The sequence below is a fragment of the Muntiacus reevesi genome, chromosome 5 (genome assembly GCF_963930625.1).
Source record: "Muntiacus reevesi chromosome 5, mMunRee1.1, whole genome shotgun sequence".
NCBI lineage: Eukaryota > Metazoa > Chordata > Mammalia > Artiodactyla > Cervidae > Muntiacus > Muntiacus reevesi.
In genome coordinates, this window is record NC_089253.1 from 17125668 (window position 1) to 17149206 (window position 23539).

The 23539-nt window shown below is 37.0% G+C and overlaps 1 protein-coding gene across 3 annotated transcripts in view; it reads left to right on the forward strand.

Moving 5' to 3' along the window:
* Nucleotides 1–23539, forward strand: part of NARS2 (asparaginyl-tRNA synthetase 2, mitochondrial) — a 130196-nt gene that overhangs the window by 85521 nt on the left and 21136 nt on the right. For all 3 annotated transcript variants that reach the window (XM_065937013.1, XM_065937014.1, XM_065937015.1), the window contains exons 7-9: nucleotides 16687–16819; nucleotides 21614–21712; nucleotides 21810–21847. In XM_065937013.1, coding sequence (XP_065793085.1) covers nucleotides 16687–16819; nucleotides 21614–21712; nucleotides 21810–21847 — 270 coding nt within the window. The remainder of the gene's footprint in view (nucleotides 1–16686; nucleotides 16820–21613; nucleotides 21713–21809; nucleotides 21848–23539) is intronic.

Genomic DNA, 23539 nt, shown 5'->3' on the forward strand with positions numbered 1-23539 from the left:
ATGTCTGTGAGTCTATTTTTGTTTTATAAATAGTTCCATTTCTCTCATTTTTTTTTTTTTTTTAGATTTCACATATAAATAGCTTCCTGTGATATTTTTAATCTCTAGATTTATCTGTGTTGCTCTCGATGGCATTATTTCATTCTTTTTTGTGGCTGAGTAGTATTTTATTGTGTGTGTGTCACATCTTCCTTATCCATTCATCTGTCAATGGACATTTAAGTCACTTCCATGTCTTAGCTATTGTAAATAATGCTGCTGTAAACATTGGGGTGGATGTATCTTTTCAGATTACAGTCTTTTCCAGATATATGCCAGAACTGGGATTGCTGGCTCACATAGTAACTCCATGTTTAGTGTTTTAGAGAACCTCAAGACTTTTTATCATTGTGGCTACACAAATTTACGTTCCCACCAACAGTGTAGGAGGGTTCCTTTTCCTCCACACTCTCTCTAGCATTTATCGTTTGTAGATTTTTTGGTGATGGCCATTCTGACTGGTGTGAGGTGGTTCCTTATTGTAGTTTTGATTTGCGTTTCTCTAATAATTAGTGACACTGAACATCTCTCCAAGTGCCTGTTGGCCATTTGTATGTCTAAAGAAATGTTATTCAGGTCTTCTGCCCATTTTTTAATTGGGTTGTTTTTATTTTTTGTATTGAGCTGTTTATATATTTTGGAAATTAATACCTTGTCAGTCGCATTATTTGCAAATATTTTCTCCCATACCATAGGTTGTCTTTTGTTCTGTTAGGTTTCCTTCACAGTGCAAAAGCTTACAAGTTTGACTAAGCCTTATTTGTTTAGTTTTGCTCTTATTTCAATTATTCTAGGTGTCAGATCCAAAAAATTATTGCTGTAACTTAAGTCAAAGAGTGTTCTAAGAGTTTTCCTCTAGGAGTTTTGTAGTATCTTGTCTTACATTTAGATCTTTAATCTATTTTGGGTTTATTTTTGTATATGCTATTAGAGAATGTTCTAATTTCACTCTTTTGTATGTAGCTATCCAATTTTCCCAGCACCACTTATTGAAGAGCTTGTCTTGTCTCCATTGTGTATTCTTGCATCCATTTTTGTAGATTAATTGACCATAAGTGTGTGGGTTTATTTCTGGGCCTTTTATCCTGCTGTGTTGAGCGGTGTACCTGTTTTTATGCCAGTACCATGCTGTTTTGATGACTGCAGTTCTGTGTTATATTCTGAAACCAGGGAGCATGATTCCTTCAATTTTTCATGATTCCTTCTATTCTTCTTTCTCAGAATTGTTCTGACTAGTGAGGGTCTTTTATGTTTCCATACACATTCTAAAATTATTTGTTCTAGTTCTGTGAAAAATGCCATTGGTAATTTGGTAGGGACTGCATTGAATCCTAGATTGCCTTGGGTAGTATGGCCATTTTAACAATATTGATTCTTCCAGTCCAAAGATACAGTATATCTTTCCATCTGTTTGTGAAGTTGTAAGAATTCTTTATATGTTCTGGATATTAGCCCTGTATCAAATTTATGCATTGTAGTTACTTTCTCCCAGTCTGTTTCCATCTTTTTAACTTGTCTTTTGAAGATCAGAGTTTTTTCATTTTGTTGGTGTATACCTTATCAGTTTTTTTTCTTATGTGATTCATGAATTTTGTATTTTATTCAAAAAAATGTGAAAGATTTTCTTCTGTGTTTCTTTCCTTAGGAATTTTATAATTGTAGCTTGAAGATTTAGGTTTGTGATGTCCCTGCTGTTAATAGTCTGTAAGTTCCTTGAAGGTAAAGGCCATGTCCAATTTATGTCTGTGTTTTCCATAGTGATTAGTTGTTGTTTAGTCACTAATTCTCTGATTTTTTTGTGACCCTGTGGAGTGTAACCCATCACGCTCTGTCCTTAGGATTTCCCAGGCAAGAATACTGAGGTGGGTTGCCATTTCCTTCTCCAGGGGATCTTCCCAACCCAAGGTTTGAACCTGCATCTCCTACATTGGCAGGCAGATTCTTTACCACTGAATCCCCAGGGAAGCCCACATTGGTCAGTAGCCTGATACATATTTGTTGAAGAAATAAATGAATATGATTTCATGGTAGATAATGAAGACTATAACATAAAGGACACATAGCTAGACTCTAGGCTACAGTATTTTTTTCTTCTTGGCTGATATGATCTGTGGGCTTGAATTGCACCTGTAATTTTAATTTATTTCATCAATCTGTTCTAGGTGAGGGCCACAAAGTCCCCCAAGAGAAAATGCATTAACAAACTTGGGGTAATAATATGTTGGATCTGTTTAGATATTTTAAAGTACCCTCATTATATGAAAGCAGAATTTTCATTTTATATTCCCATGGTGTTGGTATGAATTCTTCTTTGTATGAATTCAGAAATGTAGTGTCTTTTAAGAAAAATCAAAATTTTAAAAATTCACCTGTAAACTATATGCATGAAAACCACTGAAACATTTCTTTGTATTTTACTTTACCAAATTAAATTTACTTCCTTTTCTACAAAATAAAGGGAAACTCCATATTTGCTACTTTAGGTGAAATTGCTTATAAAGAAACTCAGCCATGGATTTTGCTTCTTTCTTTTGGTAGAAATTGGTAACAAGCTTAGTAACATATACTGGTTAATGTTCATATTATTTTTATTTCTCCTGAAGTCAACCCCCACTTGATCTCCCATAGTACATCCCTACACTGAAAAAATAAAATTTATGTTTTGCACTTGAGACAGGTTCATAGGATAGTAACCGAAAGTGCCACAAAAATGTACAATTTGGAGAATGTACAAAACCTGAACCATCCTTTTTTCACCCTTAAGAAGCTGATTTAGTACTGATGAATTATGGAGATTGGGAAGTAAAGATAAAAACCTAAAGTGTTTTTTTTTTTTCTGGAACATCATTAAGTGACGTTTCTTAGTGTCTTCAACTGGGTAACTATTCTGTACTTTCCTCCTGATTCTTCTTCAGACAGTGTAGTGTGAGATTCAGTGAAAACATTTGAACTCTAGGCAGATAGTGGGACTACTTTACAAGAAAATGGGCTTCCTGGATGGCTCAGTAATAAAGAACCCTTCTGTCAATGCAGGAAATGTGAGTGTCATCCCTGGGTCAGGAAGATTCCCTGAAGACGGAAATGGCAACCCACTCCAGTACTCTTGCCTGGAAATTGCCATGGACAGAAGAGTGGGTGACAATCCATGGGGTCACAAGAGAGTCAGACATGACTTAGTGACTAAACAAAAGCAACAACATACAAAGAAGTATCTCACAAACTTTCATACATGCCCACCCGTAGCCAAAATATGTGTTTATTTTGATAATGGATTTTATAGAGAGCTATTAAAGAGTTAGGTATGGCTTGGGAATTTGAAAACAACTGCTCAGATAGATAGTTCAATCCAAAGTCTCTTTACCTTTTGTGTAGATCATTCCATGATCTATTAATATACCGTTAAGAATATTTGTTTTTAGTTTCTTTGCAGCACTCACTGTTTCATTGTGGCTTTTACAGACATATTTATAAGTGAAGCCAAATCAAAAGATGAAGGCTGTGTCCATTTCATCATGTATGTGTTTTGGATATTCTTTCTCAGGGAGCCATGACCACTGGAGAACAATTCATTCATTCTCTTCTTCAGAAGATGATGAATAAAATGGCTTAAATTTGCTCATTTTGAGTAAAGAGCCTAGAAAAGCCTGATTCTGAGAGTTATGCATTTTTATATAGATGGAATGTTAACAAAAGGTGCAAGCATGGTTTATTGAATAATTCTAAAGTTATCAGTGCCTTTCAGAGAGTTATTTTATCAGAAGAGGGGGGAAGAGCCCTGGTATGGCAGAGCAGCATCGTGCTCATGCTCAGTCATGTCCAACTCTTTGCAACCCCATGGACTATAGCCCGCCAGGCTCCTCTGTCCATAGGATTTCCCAGACAAGAATACTGAAGTGGGTTGCCATTTCCTCCTGTAGGAGATCTTCTCAACCCAGGAATCAAGCCCACACGTCCTGCGTCTCATGCATTGCAGACGGTTTCTTTACCCACTGAGCCATTGGGGAAGCCCTTGGTAGAGTAGTAGATGTGGGATAAACAGAATATGTGTATGACTGGGCATTGAAACAGATTTAGAAGAGTATCCAATAACTGTCCTCCATTGACCTCTTTCCTCATGTTCCAATTAGGGGAAAATGGATGCAGAGAAATAGAGATGTTTCTGCATTATTTCTATAGGCTAAGTGCTCCTTTGAAAGGATCTTGCCTCTCTTCCTAGTCTGCCATGGTTCCTTGGTGCTTTTATGTTCATAGACCAAGCTCTGATTTGGAATCTGTCAAGAATATTAGAAATGTTTTGTTTGATTCGTAGTCCCCTAGCTTTTATACAAACCATACCCTTTTTGTGAAACCACAAGGGTATTATTTGTATGTTTTACCTTCAATCATAATTAACAATTAGAAGGTCTAGATCAGTGGTTATAGTGTCTGAAGAGCTTTTTTTAAAATACAGATGCATCAGATTTTAGTGCAAGTGCCCAGAAAAACAGATTTAATTGGTTTTTCTGGGCAACATTGTTTTTTGAAGTACCATACGTTATTCTATGCAGCCAGGATTGAGACCCACTCTAGATTACTGGTTCTCCAAGGGTTGTCCTTGGACCAGGGACATCAACATCACCTGGCAGTTGTCTCAGGCCTACCCTCAGACCTACTAAAGCAGAAATTCTGAGTGTGGGCTCCAGCAAGCTGTGTGATAACAAGCCCTCCATGATTCTAATGCGTGCTAAAGTAATAAAACCACTGCTCTAGATCATTTAAGCATTTCTAACAAAGCTTCGTTTTAACTCATGTTCAACCTTTTAGGACCCACAGTATTACTGTGTTATAGTGTTATGTGTTATCCTTTTTTGTAACCTAAAATGGAATGAAAAAGTATCCTGATTGACCATAAAAGCTTATAAATGACTCTCCCCCTTCCACTAAGGAGGGGCTATAGGTAACACCTAAGAGAGACAAAAGGAGCTGTACATTGTAGGAAGTGGCAAATGCAGAGAATAGCAAGTGGAAGAAGAAAGGTATATTGGAAACAGCAACCAGAAATGAAATGACCTTGTATAGAGTGGCAAAATCCACTCAAAAACTTCTTTTTGGAGCACATGGTAGTCTTCTGCGGGATTGTGGGACCATTGATGATGTATGCTCCACTTTTGTTAGTCTTGAAGAGTGCACACATGCAACTCAGCAGAAAGTAGGCCGTGGCTTCAAATTGCTCTGGTTAAAACCATCTTTGCTGTGCTGCTCTGCACTTCTTATTTAACTTGTCTAAGCTTCAGTTTCTTCCATTGTAAGTAAAGTGAAATCACCTGCCTCATAGAGTAGCAAGAATGAAATAAAACATGTGTAAAGTGCCTTTTGGACAGTTAGTTTCTTTTTAAAAATTCTATTGTGATAGAATTCAGTACATATAACCTGAAATTTACTTTTAGTAGTACTGTATAACCAGCACCACTATACAGTTCCAGAACATTTTTATCATCCCAGAAGGAAACCACATACCCATGATGCAGTCATTTGCCATTCCCTCTTCTCCCCAGCTCTGGCAGCCACTCTTCTACTTTCTGTTTCTCTGGATTTGCCTAGTCTGGATATTTCACAGAAAGGAAACTATAACATATGTGGCCTTTTGTATTTGTCTTTCTTCATTTAGCATCATGTTTCCAAGGTTCATTCATATTGTAGGATATATTAGTACTTTGTTTCCCTTCATGGCTGAGTAATATTCCATCATATAAATATACCATATTGCATTTATCCGTTAGTGCTTTGATGAACATTTGAATTGCTTCTATTTTTTGACTGTTGCGAAAAATGCTGCTTTGAACATACACATAGAGAGGGCTTCCCTGGTATCTCAGATGGTAAAGAGTCTACCTGCAGTGCAGGAGACCTGGGTTTGATCCCTGGGTCTGGAAGATCCACTAGAAAAGGGAATGACAACCCACTCCAGTATTCTTGCCTGTAAAATTCCATGGACAGAGGAGCCTGACAAGACCATGGGGTCAAAAAGAGTCAGACACAACTGAGTGACTTACACACACATAGGGTTTTTTTAATCACTTATTTTCATTTCTTTGGTGTTTTTACTCCAGAGTGAAAATGCTGGATCATATGATAATTCTATTTTTAACTTTTTAAGGGATCACCAGACTTTTTCACAGTAAGAACACAATTTTACATTCCCACCAGCATGTACAAGGAGTTCCCCCCATCCTCACTAGCATATATTATATCCATTTAAAGAATGATAGCCATCAAACTTTTTAAAAAATATATTGATGAGTGCTCTTACCTATTTTTTAGGGTAGTAGTGCTTAATCAGGAGTTCACATAGTCATTACATGTAGAACTTTAAAATATACTCATGGCCAGAACCCTCCCTAGATTTTCTGAATGTAAGTCTCCACAGGTAGAGCCCAGAATTAATACTGCTTATTAAGAATCATTGCCTAATGTGATGGGTCTCAAAGTTTTGTCTGCCCCCTGCCCAGGACTCTTTCAGAAAGTCCTTTGAGTTGAAAACTATTTTCATAATATTACTAAGCCAGTATTTGTTATTTTCATTCCTGTTCTTTCGTGAGTATACAGTGAGTTTTCCAGTCATCATAACGTATTAAAACACAATAGATTGAATGCATAAGCAGATATGAGAATCCAGCTGTCCTCAATTAAGCCAGATATGAAGAAAATTTACAAAAGTATAAAACAATACCACTCCTCTTAAAAAGTTTTATTAAAAAGATGTTTTTATGACATATGATGGGTGTGTCGTTTGTTTTTAAATGAACAATGTTTAAAAATTTTCTCAGTTTTAATAGTAAATATTGGTAGACATAGCCTATATAAACAAAATCTCTTTTGCACTGGTTGAAAGTTATAAAGAGATTTTGAGACCAATGAAATGAGAACAATAGACCTTTGGAAAGAAAGGAGACATAAACAGAAACAAACCAAAAAATAGTCATACCTGTTTATTGAACCAGTTAACATATTAATTACATTAATTAATACTATCTTAAGTTTACATTACATTAAGCTTTATGCATATTTTGTTTCACTTCATCTTTATAATAGTCCCATGATAAATGTATACTTAACTTCATTTTCACATAGAAAAATTTAATCTGAAAGAAGTTAACCTGGCTAGTTCATAAGCAGAGAAGCCAGAATTTCAGTTTAGGTCTTTGGATTACAGACTTTGGATTAATTAATGTGATGACCTTTAAAAAGTAAGGATCATCAGTACAGGACTTGAGTGCAGGACATTGTTGATAGTTCAGTGTCATAATGACTCGTCTTCTGCTATAATATAAGATTTCATCAAAGATAACCTTTGAAATCTTCGTAGACTTAAATAACATGTAAATACTGTGCAGTACATGTACCTAAAGTTCTCATATGTTCTCTTTCATGGTCCTCAGTACAAGGACTACTAAACATGAGAGATTACAGGAGAGATGGTCTAGACACAAACAGATTCATTTGACAAAATGTATACCTTTTTTGAGAAGATGGTTGTAGTATCTCATTGAAAATGTGAGGACAAATACACAGTTAAAATAATTAGCAAGTACCATACTGTCTTGATGACTGTAGCTTTGTAGTATAGCCTGAGCTCAGGAAGATTGATTTCTCCAGCTCCATTCTTCTTTCTCAAAACTGCTTTGGCTATTCAGGGACTTTGTGTTTCCATATGAATTGTGAAATTTTTTGCTCTAGTTCTGTGAAAAGTGCCAATGGTAATTTGGTAGGGATCACATTGAATCTGTGGATTGTATTTGGTAGTATAGTCATTTTCACAATATTGATTCTTCCTCCCCAGGAACATGGAATATCTCTCCATCTGTTTATATCATCTTTGATTTCTTTCATCAGTGTCTTACAATTTTCCATCTACTGTTCTTTTGTCTACTTAAGAGGTTTATTCCTAGATATTTTATTCTTTTTGTTGCAATGGTAAGTGGAGTCAATCGACTCCTTAATTTCTCTTGCTGATTTCTCATTGTTGTTTATAGGAATGCAAGTGATTTCTGTATATTGACCTTGTATCCTGTGATTTTGCTAAATTCACTGATTAGCTCTGGTAATTTTCTGATAGTTTCTTTGGGGTTTTCTATGTATAGTATCATGTCATCTGCAAACAGTGAGAATTTTACTTCTTCTTTTCCCATCTGGATTCCTTTTATTTGTTTTTCTTCTCTAATTGCTGTAGCTAGGACTTCCAAACTATCTTGAATTATAGTGGTAAAAGTGGACACCCTAGTCTTGTTCCTGATCTTAGAGGCAATGTTTTAGTTTTTCACTATTGAGAATAATATTTGCTGTGGGCTTATCATATATAGTCTTTAGTCTGTTGAGGTAGGTTCCTCCTTTACCCATTTTTTGAGGCATTTTTATCATAAATGAGTGCTAAATTTTGTCAAAGGCTTTTTCTTCATCTATTGAGATGACCATATGATTTTTAATCTTTCAGTTTGTTAATGTGGTATATGACACTGATTGATTTGTGTGTATTGAAGAATCTTTGTATCCCTGGAGTAAACCTGACTTGATCATGGTGTATGAGCTTTTTAATGTGTTGTTGAACTCTGTTTGCTAGAATTTTGTTGAAGATTTTTGCATCTATGTTCATCAGTGATACTAGCATGTAATTTTCTTTTTTTGTGTGTTGTCTTTGCCTGGTTTTGGTATCAGGGTAATAGTGGCCTCATAGAATTAAGTTTGGCAGTGTTCCTTCCTCTGCAATTTTTGTGAAGAGTTTCAGAAAAATAGGCACTAACTCTTCTCTAAATGTTTGATAGAATTCCCCTGTGAAGCCATCTGGTCCTGGACTTTTGTTTTTTGGGAGATTTTTGATCACAGTTTTGATTTCAGTGTTTGTAATTGGCTGGTTCATAATTTCTGTTTCTTCCTGGTTCAGTCTTAGAAGGTTGCACTTTTCTAAGAACCTGTCCATTTCCTTTAGGTTGTCCATTTTATTAGCATATAGTTGCTCATAATATTCTCTTTTGATTCTTTGTGTTTCTGTGTTATCTGTTATAACCTCTCTTTTTTCATTTCTAATTTTGTTGATTTGATTTTTCTCCCTTTTTTTCTCAATGAGTCTGGCTAGTGGTTTGTCAGCTTTGTTTATCGTCTCAAAGACCTAAATAAACATTTCTCCAAAGAAGACATACAAATGGCTAACAAACACATGAAAAGATGCTCAACATCACTCACTATTAGAGAAATGCAGATCAAAACTACAGTGTGAGACCACCTCACACCAGTCAGAATGGCTGTTATCAAAAAGTCTACAAACAATAAATGCTGGAGAGAGTGTGAAGAAAAAGGGAACCCTCTTGCTTTGCTGGTGGGAATGCAAATTGATACAGCCACTATGGAAGATGATATGGAGATTCCTTAAAAAACTAGGAATAAAGCCATCATATGACCCAGCAATGCTACTCTAAGGCATATACCCTGAGGAAACCAAAATTGAAAAAGAAGCATGTACCCCAGTGTCAATTGCAGCACTTTTTACAACAGCTAGAACATGGAAGCAGCCTAGATGTCCACTGACAGATGAATGGATAAAGAAGCTGTGGTACATATATATACAACGGAATATTACTCAGCCATAAAAAGGAACATATTTGAGTCATTTCTGATGAGGTGGACAAACCTAGAGCCTATTATACAGAGTGAAGTAAGTCAGAAAGAGAAATATAGGTTTTGTATACTGATGCATATATATGGAACCTAGAAAGATGGTACCGATGAAATTATTTGCAGGGCAGCCGTGGAGAAACAGATGTAGAAAACAGACCTATGGACCTGGGGGGAGAGGAGGAGGGCGAGATGTATGGAGAGAGTCACATGGACACTTACATGGCCATATGTGAAATAGCCAGCCAGGGGAAGTTGCCGTATGACTCAGGGAACTCAAACAATGTGTCAGACTCCGTGACAGTCTGGAATGGTGGGATGGGGAAGGAGGTTCAGGAGGGAGGAGACATGGGTGCACCTATGGCTGAGTCTTTTTGATATTTGACAGAAAACAACAAAATTCTGTAAAGCAATTATCCTTCAATTAAAAAATAAAGTGGCTTAAAAAAATTAGCAAAATTTGATCCTGGAGAAACATGCTGTTTTCTAAATATAGTCCATCCTCTGAAAGGTCCATCATTGCAGGAACAATGAAATGACAGTAATTGTTTTAACTTGTTGGTATCCACTCTGGCAGAAGCCAAAACATCAAGTGCTTCTCCGTTTACATAGAATAGGACTTAGGGAAATTTTTTTTTGTGTGGTTATATTTTAGTTTCTCAAAAAGTAAAATCTTTGCTAATTAGAGAAGTTCTTCTGATCCAGTACTTTTCAAAAGTGTACTTGTTGCCTACAGCACGAAAACTAAGTGGGGAGTCTTTTCAAAAAACTGATTCTTTTATCTCCTGGTGCCTTCTATGAGAAATTATTTCAGGGAATAGCAGAATTTTTTGCTTAGTAATTGATATTCTGTTTACCGTCTTCCACTTCTTGCTCCTCTGTCCTCACCCCCATCCCAGTGCTGTTTCAAAGATTCAAAGTATGGGCATCAGTGTATTTTACAGAAAATGAGTTGTTTGACAAGTTTTGATTATCTGCTGTGTGTTGTGCACTGGGTTAAGAACTGGCTATATTGTAATGAATCAAAAAATAGATAAGGTCACTCATGAAATTTACAATCTAGTGAAAAAGATGGACTTTAAGCAAATAGTCACATCCATATATGTCATTTTCTAAAAATTTTAAAAGACTCTATGAACAGTAGTACATGGTATACCTAATGGGAGGATAGACCCAGAAAGTTGGAAGAAGAATGAAGCCAGTGTGAGGGGTCAGGGAGGCATGAGTTCTATTTGAGACAAGTGAAAGATTGAGTAGAGTTGAATGTGTGCTTCTAGACCTTAGAGAAGTCTGGGCAGGAGATACAAATTTGTGAATTCTGTGTGCCAACAGGGAATTAATTTGAAAATTAATTAAATGACTGAGGTGAGGTCAGTGTTAGATATTTCAAGGAGTAGTAAATAAAGTCCAGACTCTCCTTACAGTGGCTTACAAGGACCACCCTCTGTGTTCTGATCCCTTCCTACCTCTTTGACCTCATCTCTTACCATTCGTCTTGCTGCTGGCCTACTTCTGCCTTTAAAGATGTCAGGCTTTCTCCTACCTCAGGACCTGTGTGATTTGCCTTCCCTTTGCCGAATGTTCCTCCCCCAGTTCACATGCTCATCAGAGGAGGCAACTCTCCACTCCCTTTAGCAAGACTGTTGTCAGGCTCTATCAAACTTTGACTCATCATACAATTAAGGTTAAATTTGCTTGGACTTCAAATTCAGTTCTAAATCAGATACTTAGGACATATTAGTAGCTCAGTGGTAGGGAACCCGCCTACCAATACAGGAGATATGGGTTTGATCCTTGGGTTGGAAAAATCCCCTAGAGAAGGAAATAGCAACCCACTGCAGTATTCTTGCTTAGTAAATCCTATGGACAGAGGAGCCTGGTGGGCTACAGTCCATGGGGTCACAAGACTCAGACACAACTTAGCGACTAAACAATAACAACAGGACATACTAAGGAAAATTAATTTTGCAGAAATGTTTAGCAATAGTGATAAAGAACACATTTTTAGGTTTTAGAGTGCCTCCTCGCTAAGATGTCTTGGTAAGAATTAATGAAGTGGTGAGAGTTCCATCTCTTTGTAAACCCTTCCACCAAGTGTATTATTGCAAGATAGAGGAAAGGGGAAAGCTGAAAAGGAGGTGCCCGGTGTCCACTCTGTTAGGCATGTAGAAGCAGTGAATGACAAGTACGTCACAGTATTGCTAACCCAGTGGGTACAAAGCAATAGTAAAATAGGTGATTGTTTTCTGGATGATGGGAATACCACTTGACAAAGATTGTTTTAAAAGCCTGTTTAAAGCTGTCTTTGAGTTCACTTGAGTTCAATGAACATTTCCTGAATGAAGTAGAACAGTAATAGAAGGTTTGAAGTGGCCTTAGGGAAAGTTGCTGATCCCTTTTATGCTAAATGATGAGTTCTTCCTCAGCTAAAAACAACAGTAATTCCTCTTTTCTTTCAAAATATAAAGATTAGCTCTTAAATTTTAGGGCCAGAAGGAATAAATGGCCAAGCAATCAGTGACTATTTTATAATACTACACTTGCCAATTTACAGCTTCATAAAACTCCATGCAAGGGAGAAAATGACCTTTGTAGAATCTATTTTTGGTAACTTTACTTTTTATTTTTAAAAAGCCATTTTTGTAGCTATCTTAATTGATGTGTATTGAATGTACTTTTGTTATCTTAAATATCAACTCCAAGCTCATGGACTTTCCTTATATAGCTTTCCTCTCTCCATAATTTGGCACAAGAATGATTCTTAGTGCTGAGTGTTTTTTCTGCTAGTTTCTTCTCACAGCAGTACTGGCCTTTCACCTGGTTTTGTATCTTATTTTAGAAATGGCCTTGTTCTCAGATATTATTTTAACTATTTCTTGGGCCAAGCCTTGCTGCAAACCACTTTCATGTGTGTGGAAGATAGAGAAAAAAAAGGAAATCAGGATAAATTTAAAACATAGCAATTTCACAGGGACGTAGAAACAAAATTATTGTAAAAGATACTCGAGAATAATGCCAAACTGCCCCTATCTCCCACTTATGTAAGAATTTGAAGACCAGAAAGACTGAATGACCTGCTGAAAGTTACAAAATATTGATTAAAATTTATCTTCTCATTATTTGCATGACAGCAACCTATTTTAGAGAGCTATGGTTTTAACACATAAATAAGCTATTCACAATAAACCAAACCACTCACCCTAGCTATCTTTGAGAAAGGGGATCAGGGGCAGGCACATATTACAAACTTTTCTCTCCTGTTTCCTGGGTTTGTCCATGTTTGGTGATGAGCATCATTAATTTAATATCACAGTTAAGGCTATGATCATTAAGAGTCAGATCTAGATTTGAATCTGGCCTCCACCACTTATTAGGCTATGACTCAATGACTTTTGGGGAAGTTTCCTAACCTCTCTGAACTTCTGTTTCTTTGCCTGGAAAATAGAAGTAACAATATATATTTAGTTAATGATAAAGGAGTTAACTATATGGTTCTCACAACTAATGGTTGGTCCAAAAGGAGCACTTGCTAATGGTGACCACTGTCACTCCTCCTCCTGCTGCTACAGCTACTTTATTATAAAACACTGGATGCGTTTGACAGAAAACAACAAAAATCTGTAAAACAATTATCCATCAGTTAAAAAATAAATAAAACACTGGATGCTTACATAGGGTGATCTTTACCAAATTATTTAAATATTTATCTGCTTAAAGACTAGATGCAAAATTAGGGACTTTTTCAGCATGCATTCCAGTTCTTTTTATCTTTCTGGTAATTCAGAGGAAGCACCATGACCATTGATTTTTACTTACTCTATTAGAGAAATACTTAATTTTTGAGCACCACAATTAGAATCTGATCCTTACCAAAATAAAAATCCCTCATCGTCTTCTATATTTTATGTGGTTTAGTTGCTAAGTTGTGTCTGACTCTTTTGCAAGAATCATGTAGCACATGAGTCTCTTCTGTCCATGGGATTCTTCAGGCAAGAATACTAGAGTGGTTTGCCATTTCCTTCTCCCGGGGATCTTCCCGACCCAGGGATGGAACCCACGTCTCCTGCATTGGCGGATGGATTCTCTACCACTGAGCCACCTCGGAAGCACCTCTATATTTATTGCAAGAGAAAATCATTAACCATTTTTAAAAATCACTGATGCTGCTCATCTTAGAGTTCCCTATCCGTGTGAGAAGCAGATGCCCTTGTGACTTGAATCTGTAGTAGTTTTAGATCACTGTTTTCTCTGTATCTCGTACCTTGATACATATAATATTTTACTTTTAGACAACAATCCCATTGGCCTTCCTTGTATTTCAGGATGATAGCTGTCCATTTCTTAGAAGTCTTTCTTAGAGCCTTCAAAGTAAATTTCTCCTGTGCCATGGAGTTTCTGTTTATGCCCTGGAAAATCTCAGTAGAATATCCTTTGTCATTAGTGCATATCTGTACATGCAATTTCTTGTGATACAGTGCCAGAAAAAATGTCACTTTATTTATTTAGATATACTGTTGCCAGCCTTTCTAGAGATTGCATAGTCATACATTGGAAACTCATGGCCCTGTAATTTTTTAATTTATTGTTGGGACAGACCTAAATTTTCTGATCCATTTTAGTTATTGTGTGACAGCCACAGTAAAATACATCTAAGTATTTTTCTGTGCATTATTTGTAATGTTACTGTTTGTGAGGATGTTGTGCTTTTCCAGTTCACAGCTGAGAGGAAGCCTGTCATCATCATTGCTCATTCATTCAACTAGAGCCCTGTTTTATCATAGGCACTGGAGATGCAAAAATGAATAAAACATTATTCCTACTCTAGAAAATTTCACAGTTTCTTGAGGGGAAAGGATACAAAATGCATAATTATATTTCTAAGTGGTACGTTTTATATAATAAATACATAAACACACTGTTAGTCATATAAAAAAGGAAACAATAAACTTGGGGACATATGGTAAGAAAAAGTGACATTTAAGTCTTGAAGGATGGATGGAGATTTGCCATTGGAGAGGGAGGAACAGGGGATGGGCACTACAGACAGAAGACAGCCAATGGGAAGGCCTTAAGGCACGCAGGGCATGTAAGGAGTGTCCTCAGTGTGCTGGAGGAAAGGCTTTGGGAAGGAAGGTCTGGTCCAAGTTAGGAGTTTGAAGTTTAACCGTTGAGCAGGGGGCAACCGTTGAAGATTTTTAAATTAGGGCTGATATATAGTCAGATTTGGATTTGAAAATTTACCACAGTTTGGGACTGGCGGAAGAAAGGCAGGAGCCAGACACAAGAGATGACACTAAGATGGTATCTGTGGAAATAAAGAAGAGTCTGTAGGGACTACCCTGGTGGTCTAGTGGCTAGGACTCCATGCTCCCAATGCTGGGTAGGCCCAGGTTCGATCCCTTGTCAGGGAACTAGATCCTACATGCTGCAGCTAAAAGCTCCTGCATGCCACAACAAAGATCAGATTGAAGATCCCCTGTGCTGCAGCTGAGACCTGTCACAGCCAAATAAATAAACAAGTATTTGGGAGGGGGAAGGAATACTCTCTAGATTTGTAAGAGTTTTCCTAGGTGTGAACAGTTGGAATTATGTGATAGGAAACGTGTGGGCAGTGAGGGAGGGATGGGGATCTGGTTTGGGTGATGAGGTGGGTTAACTGAGATTAACAGAACTGGGGAAAATGTAAAAGGAAAACCAGGATTGTTCACTATTATATTTTTCTTTTGTTTTGGGGAAGAGGAGTTTTCATTTTGGACAAGGTAGTTTTAGTGTTTTCAGGAACATTCTAGTAGACAAATCTGGATCTGAATCTTGGGAGAGGTTACCGTAGGAATTTTGAGCTTTTACTGTTTGTTTTTCCGTGAAAAACTAGGATTCTCAGAGGTTAACTGAGCGTGGTCTCAAGAAGGTAGCTGTAGAACCAAAACATAAATTCCTAAGCTTCTTACCAACTAGGCCTTAGCTGAAATGGCCTTTGAAAGAAAAAATAAATCTCATAATTTCCGGTATTATTGTTTTACTGTTTAATCTCCTAGAGTATCTTTACTTAAAGAACAAAACAAAACAAAAACCCTGATATATACATATCTACAACCCGTCTGTTTTCTGTACTATTTTCTGATCTTAATGTTATCTGACTGATGACAGACAAATGAAGAGCGTTCAGGGTAACAGCTAAGGAGCCCCAGATCTCTTGTTTTGCTCTAACGAAACCTTACAATTCAAAGAGTACTTGGCCTCTTGAAATACTCATTTGTTCATACATGCTTGGTCTAGTCCCAGTTGTCACCTTTTTCATATATGAAGGACACTATAAATATTAAAGAATGAAGGTATCATGCGCACTTCTCTGCAGGACATGAAAAAAATAATTTTTTTTTCCATTTATGTTTTTGAGCTATAGTCCTTCTTGAAAACCACAGTTAAAATAGACAGTTCTTGAAAATTCACCCCACCCCTCAAATGTCAGGGGTCATTCAACACTGAATGAAACTCTTGAGTGGGCATAAAGGACTTGAGTAAGCCTAACAAGGCAAGTTGCCATGCATATCTGATACTCCTTTTTCACATATTTAGAAAATGCTTGACTCGCCCCATCCACATGAAATTCTGATTTTAACTGTTGCTATCTAGATTCTCTGTGTGGCTTCTTGGACTGTGGGGTGTGTCTTTGACTTTGTTCTCCATTGCTGTGAAATGTACTTGTCTGCTGTTTAAGGCAGCTGCAGTGGAGTGCGCCCAGAAGTGGTTATACGTCTATATTTAGTAAGCTGTAGGGTTTGTAAAACATTTGCAAGTTCCTTTGGGATAAAATGGTTTCTATAAATGTAACATTTTTAAGGAAACTATTATTATCACCCATTAAAGAAATATAGCAGCTAATGTGGATTTGTGGACAAGGCAGAGGCAGAAAACTTTTTTTCCTTAAGCGTTCACTGAATATTTTTAAAATAGAATTAATCATGTAAATCCTATTTTTATACTGTTAATCTTGAATTGCAGAGCTTTTACTCAAGTGTTTACCTTTGGTCCAACATTCCGAGCAGAGAATTCTCAGAGCCGGAGGCACCTGGCAGAGTTCTATATGGTAGAAGCAGAGATTTCTTTTCTGGAGAGCCTTCAAGATCTCATGCAGGTAGGTACTCAGGTTTTAAAATAGTTTCTAAATATCAGACATCCGTGACATTAAAGCTTCTGTGTACATTTTTACCTCAGACATTGGTGCCTTCCAGGTGTTCATAGAATGAAGAAGATAGAGAACTACTTAATTTAATCAACATCTACCAAATGCTGTTAGTGTAATAGTTTAAAGTACAGGAGTCACACCGATTTCAGTTCATGTCCAAACTCTGCCATTAACTTTGCTATGTTACCTAACCATAGTGATCTTCAGCATTCGCCCTGTAAAATGAGAAAAATAGTAGCTATTTTATTAGGTCATTGTGAGAAGTAAATGAAAAAGTGGGCTTCAGTGGTGGCTCAGTAGTAAAGAATCTGCCTGCCAATGAAGGAGATGTGGGTTCCATCCCTGGGTCGGGAAGATCTCCTAGAGAAGGAAATGGCAACCCACTCCAGTATTGTTGCCTGGGAAATCCCATCCATGGAAGAGAAGTCTGGCGGCCTATAGTCCATGGGGTTGCAGAGACACACAACTTAGTAGTCACCAAGTAGAAGAGCAGCAACAAATGAAAGACTGTATATAGTGTAAAGCCCTAAGTATGGGGTCTGGCATAAAGCAGGCTTAGTAAATAGTAGCTTTTGGTGTTTGCTAAGCAAATTAACATGGCATCTTTATAATTAGAGAAACATGTCTATAGGTATAATATGAGAACGCATCCACAGGAGCTGCCAGAACTCTGGAACAGGAATGAAGCTGGAGAGATAGTCAAGAGTCAGATCATGATAGAAAGAGTTTGTATTTAAATGCCATGCTGAGGGATTTGAACTTAATACAAAAGATAAAGGAGAGAGAGTTCCCAGCAAGGAAAGGCCATGGTCAGAATTACAGTTTAGAAATACCTGTCTAGCAGCATGATGAAGAATGATGAATGATGAAGAATGATTTAGAAGGAGACAAAGACAAGGATGGGAGAGTTTTCAGGAGGCTGTGGCCATAATCCATAGAGAGAACATAGCTCTGGAGTTGGATGGACCAGGATTTGATTCTTAGCTCTGTCACTTACTGACTGTGTGACCTTAGACATGGGACTTAATTTCTCTGAGCCTCAATTTCTTCATCTAAAAAATGGGAATAATGATACCTACTTCATGGGGTAGTTCATAGGATAAGGCCGATATAATTATAAGGCACTTAGGATAGTTCCTGATACTTATTAAGTATCCAGAATTTGTTAACTGTTACTATGAATTCTCTCTCCATTACCATTTTGGTTAATATCTTAGTTTGATTTTCTAATTACAATATATTTATTTTAGAAATTTGTATCCATTCTTCTGTCACTCGAGTGTATTGCTCCTCAGTTCTTTGTCTCGTCACAGCAAAAATTTGGAGTGACGGACATTAAAGCCCCTTGGCAGGTCACAGCTCTCGGATGACAGATCGTGTTATAGCTCTCAGGTCTCGAATGGACCGTGTTATAGCTCTTAAATAAATCAGTGTTACAGCTCTGTTTATTTAGATGATAGCAGGAAAATCCATCTTCAAGGCATGAGGGCACGTCAATCCAAAGACGCGAAGAGAAGATCGCCCCATCACTCGGGAGAGGGGAGAGAGAGAAGAGGGCTTTGGCTCCTCTTTTTATGTTTCTCTGTCCCTGGGCCTGTCTTATGTAAATTGGGCCGGCCAGGAGTGTTGTTTGTTTTACCTGAGGTTCTTACTCCAGTCCTCGGACCTTCCTTTGTTCTATTTTCGCGGGCTTTCCCTTCCAGGTCTTTTAGCCACCGCCATTTTGGACTCTTTTTCCCTATTCTAACTACCTAACACTTCTATTCATCTCTACTCTTACTTACCCAGTAAATGACCCAGTTCCACTTAAAACAGAAATGCTACCTTTTCCTCTTAACAGAATGGAGTCACAATTTTATTATCCTATCTTAAGTTGGATTTCCTAGTAAATAAACCCTAAAGCAGAGATTTGTGTGTAGATAGTACTGGGGAATGCTCTCTAGAGAAATATCTGGAAAGGAAAGGAAGACAGCACCACTAAACAGAAGGAAAAGTTGAACTGTAATGTGTTTACAGAGGCCGTTGCCAATTCTGTGAGGACCTTGGAAGCTAGAATTGCCCTTCATGGTGTCCCATGGGAAAGCAAGTGCTTCCCCCTGTTAGCCAGTCATTGGACATGAGGTAACCTGGGACGAGTTGTAACTTTGTGTGGGTAAGACAACATTCTTGGTCTGGACAGTTGCTGAAGAAGGACCCAACTATGAACCATCAGCAGTTAATATTCCCAGCAGATAAAGATCTTGGTCCTGAGGGGGTATGCTGACCACACTCCACAGTGTCTCATTACATACACTCCTTTACTGTCTCTCCTTGGTTTCTCTAGATCAGTGTTCCCCAGGGACATTTTTGTTTGTCCCTACCCGGGAATGGGGGAGGAGCAGGGAAGACTGGTTGCTGCTGGGCATCTCGGGGGTAAAGGCTAAGGATGCTGTTCAACATCGACAGTACACAGCCTCTTCCCCCCCAACAAACAATTACCTAGCCAAAAATGTTAATAGTAACACTGTTGAGTAACGCCTTTCCAGATTTAGGGATTCAGAATATGAGCCTCATGGAGTCAGTAAAATTCCTTAATCACCTTTTAGTTTTAGCTTACCACCCAATTCTTTATTATTCTTTTGACTCAGGTATAGAAAATGGAACCACACCTTTTACCTCCTATTTCTCCACTGCCCCAACATAAAACCAGAGGGAAAGTTCATAAAGACAATAGACATGGTTATGTTAGAATTAATTAAACATTATAATCTTTGCTCTATAATTATGTATTCTGTAACTGATTCTTAATTATTTGCTACCCCACTGAGTGATACTCTGGGCATATACACTGTTGAATAGTTTGATTAATTGAAATATAAACCTTTTCCTAAAGATAAAAGAAAAAAATATGTTCCTCCCAAAGTAATCTTCTGCTTGTTTTAATTTTCTCCCTTTGATAAATTGAATTCTGTGGAAATTATTACCTTGATGAAGAGCAGTCTCTTAAATATTAAATCAGTATTGTAACAAGAGATATTTTCCTCTTATGAAGTATAAACACTTAAATAGTACTATTGATATTTCAGTGCTATTGAATAATATATTTTTTAAAACCTCTGAGGATTATGTTAATTCTTCAGTTAAGTCTCTGCTTTCTTTAATATATTCATGAAGCATAGCCTGAAAGTCAAGGTTAGAAGAGCCAGTGGTTTTCTTCTTCAGATGGAATATACTGCCCATCACAGACACCGCTTTACCAGCCTGGTGGCAAAGCCTTTATCTCGCAAACAGGTGTATTATGTCTCTCAACAGCGGAAGCATACTCTCCAATTTGCGTGTTTTTTTCCTCCCAAAATGCATTGGCTTTTTTCAGTGATTGAGAGATATAACCCTTTGTAAATCATTTAGTTACTTAGTGATTTCTTTATCTCACTGCTGGATTGAAGGTGATATAGCCTCAAAACACCTTTAGCCTCGTTTTGCTCTTCTTTCATCAAGTTATTCCTTACTTTTCTATAAAATACATGTGTAATATAAAATAATATAAAAAGAAGTATAAAATATTTTATATGTATGTTTAGTTGCTCAGTCGTGTCCAACTCTTTGCAACCCCATGGACTGTAGCCAGCCAGACTCCTCTGTTCATGGGGGTTCTCCAGGCAAGATTACTGGAATAGGTTGCCATGCCCTCCTCCAGGGAATCTTCCCAACCCAGGGATCCAACCTAGGTCTCCCACACTGCAGGTGAATTCTTTACCAACTGAGCCACTGGGGAAGCCCAAAATATTTTCTATACGTACATAAATCTTAACTAGTTGTTACTTGATTATTAAGTTCTTTGCTATAGCTGATCAATTAAATTACTCAGACACTTATATAGCCCCACTGTATTTGCAGCATTGATAGGGTGTCTGGTGATTGAGAGAGCAAAGGGAAACAACTGTCTGGTGGGGCAGCCTGGACTTAGCATGTTATTTCTTTATGAGGACACATTTGGAAATCACAGTATGATCTCATTGACTTCAAAACAAGAATTTTAGTTTGGATTAAAAATATTTTAGAAATATTTTCCATTCCAGTCACTTTTTTCTTCTAAGAACAAATTTTTCCCCTGAGAGACTTACAGACATCCCTGGTAGAATGAAATCTTATATACTGATTTGTGTCATATTTGATCTATATTATTTTTACTTTACGCTTTAGCAAAGCAAAAATGTATGTATTTGGATGAAGCTAGATCATCTCATTGCTTCTATAATCTTAAAGTTTACTTTCATTTGTCAGTGACTGAATGAAGCACTTTCAGAATGTTCCACTCTTTACAACAACTGATGTTGGTTGTGTGCTCCTCTGGACTGGGCACTGAGCTAAGTCTTCTGCATGTATTATCTCATTTAATTCTCACAGCAGTCCTGAAAACAGGTACCATTACTGCTCTGATTCTACAAGCGAGTAGACTGAAATTGAGGCATCAATTTGTTTTAGTTGTTCATTGACAGCTCACTTCATTACTGCTATTGAAACTGTTAACAAAAACTTCAGACATTTTTCTTTCTGTCTTTTTTTCCCTCCTACTCTGAGAAGAAGTTGTGATGTTTCTTTTAATCAGTCTGAAAACTGAATTAACTTGCTGCAGTATATTCAGGAAGTAAGAGGCCTAATGGCTTTAGAGTTGCTAAAACCTGGAGGGTAGTCCCTGCAGAGCCCTGAGCTGGTTTTTTCATGAAACTTACATGTCAGGCAGTTCTGTATCATTTCTCTTAGGTTATGGAGAGCCTCTTCAAGACTACGGCAATGACAGTTCTCTCAAATTGTCCTAAAGATGTTGAACTCTGTCACAAATTCATAGCTCCTGGACAAAAGGTAATTAGTTTTGTGGATAAAGCCCTCACTATGTTAATTACCTGTAATGACTCTAATTGCATTTAGTAAATTCCTCTTTTTTTCTTTTTTTACGAAGGACAGATTAGAACATATGCTAAAAAACAACTTTCTAATGTAAGTAGATATTATACTTTCTCTGAACTTTATTCATAATTTATCATCGTATTTATCATAATTTATTATGTATTAAATTCTTTTTGTTTGTTTATCTGCTTATCATACTCCCTAGACTCAAGGAACATTTGTATTTTAATGATAGTTATAGCTCTTGTGTCTGGTTCGTAGTTGATGATCAATGTTGCATGAATTAATAAATGAATAAATCTTAGCAAGATAAATGAACATGATAATTATTAGCTGTATTACTGCAATTCAGACTAATTCTTTAGTAATCAAAATCAAGCTTGATTAAAAAATATGCTTTTAAGATACATGTAATGCTTGCCTCTCCGTTTTTCTGTTTCAGTCTTTCTTTTTCTTTGCCTTTGCTTGCTAAAATCTGAAAATATATTCTGAACTGTTTTTTAAGCCAGTTTCTTAAAACCTAAAAATCCATATTATAAATACTGCACATACATTATTGCTTCATTTTCACTGTAATCCTGTTATATAGCATTTGATATTGGACTGGTTGTTTAGTCAACCAGTCATATTAATCAGATGGGCTATTCTTTTCACAGTTTATTATGAAACACATACTTGATATGGGAAAAACAGCAAATAACTTCTTATATCTAATACAAACAATTTACATAAAACTTAGTATTCAGCATTACCATATGTAAAATAGATGACCAGTGTGAGTTCAATGCATGAAACCAGGCACCCAAAGCTGGTGCTCTGGGCAACCTAGAGGGGTAGGATGGGGAGAGGGATTCAGGATGGGGGGACACATGTATACCTATGGCCTATACATGTTGATGTTTGGCAAAAACCATCACAATATTATAAAGTAATTATCCTCCAATTAAAGCAAATTTTAAAAAACTTAGTATTCAAGGTATTTACAGTCTATCAAGGAAGCAAGGTTGATGCTCTAAGGAGTAAAAGATTGTCTCTCAAAGTAGTTAGTATCATTTTTCCCTTGCCATCTTAAGTTTAGCAAGTTTCTGTTCTAAGAGAATAAAGAATCCAACCTATCCTTGAGGAGGGAAATAAGAAAAACTTGGCACACTGGACTGAGCTGCGAATCATGTAGCAACATAGACCTGCAGACTACAAGTTAAAAGTGATGAATTGTTGACCCTGTACCAAGAACAAGGCAGCTAATGTGGGAATAGCAAAGAAGGGAAGAGTCAGGAGCCCTGTGGTAGAGAAGCAAAAGGCAGTGAAGTACAAGTGAAGGCTTTGGAGACTTTTTCTTTACTTAAATGTATATTGAATATTTACTATATGCCAGGCATTGTTCTAGCATCTAAAAACTGTTTTTAAAGCAATGAACAAAGCAGATAAAACTTCATGCCTTCATTGAGCTTACATTCCTGGTGGAGATAATAATAGCCAAGAAACAAGATAAAAATGTGAAACATATAATCTGTGAAAATGAGTAATACTTAGGGGGGAGAACCAAAAAAGAGATAGAAGATATGACAAAGGAAGAATGAGGAGATAGAAATGGTAGATAGCATGGTGGGGAGGATCCCACTGAGATGATTTTTGAGTAAAGATCTCAAGAAAGTAAAGTAAGAGAACTAGCTATATGGATAAGTGAGAAAAGAACATTTTAAGGAATTAGTTCACATATTTGTAGAGACTAGGCAAATTCAAAATCTGTTGGAGTGGTCCAGAAGGCTGGAGACTCAGGGA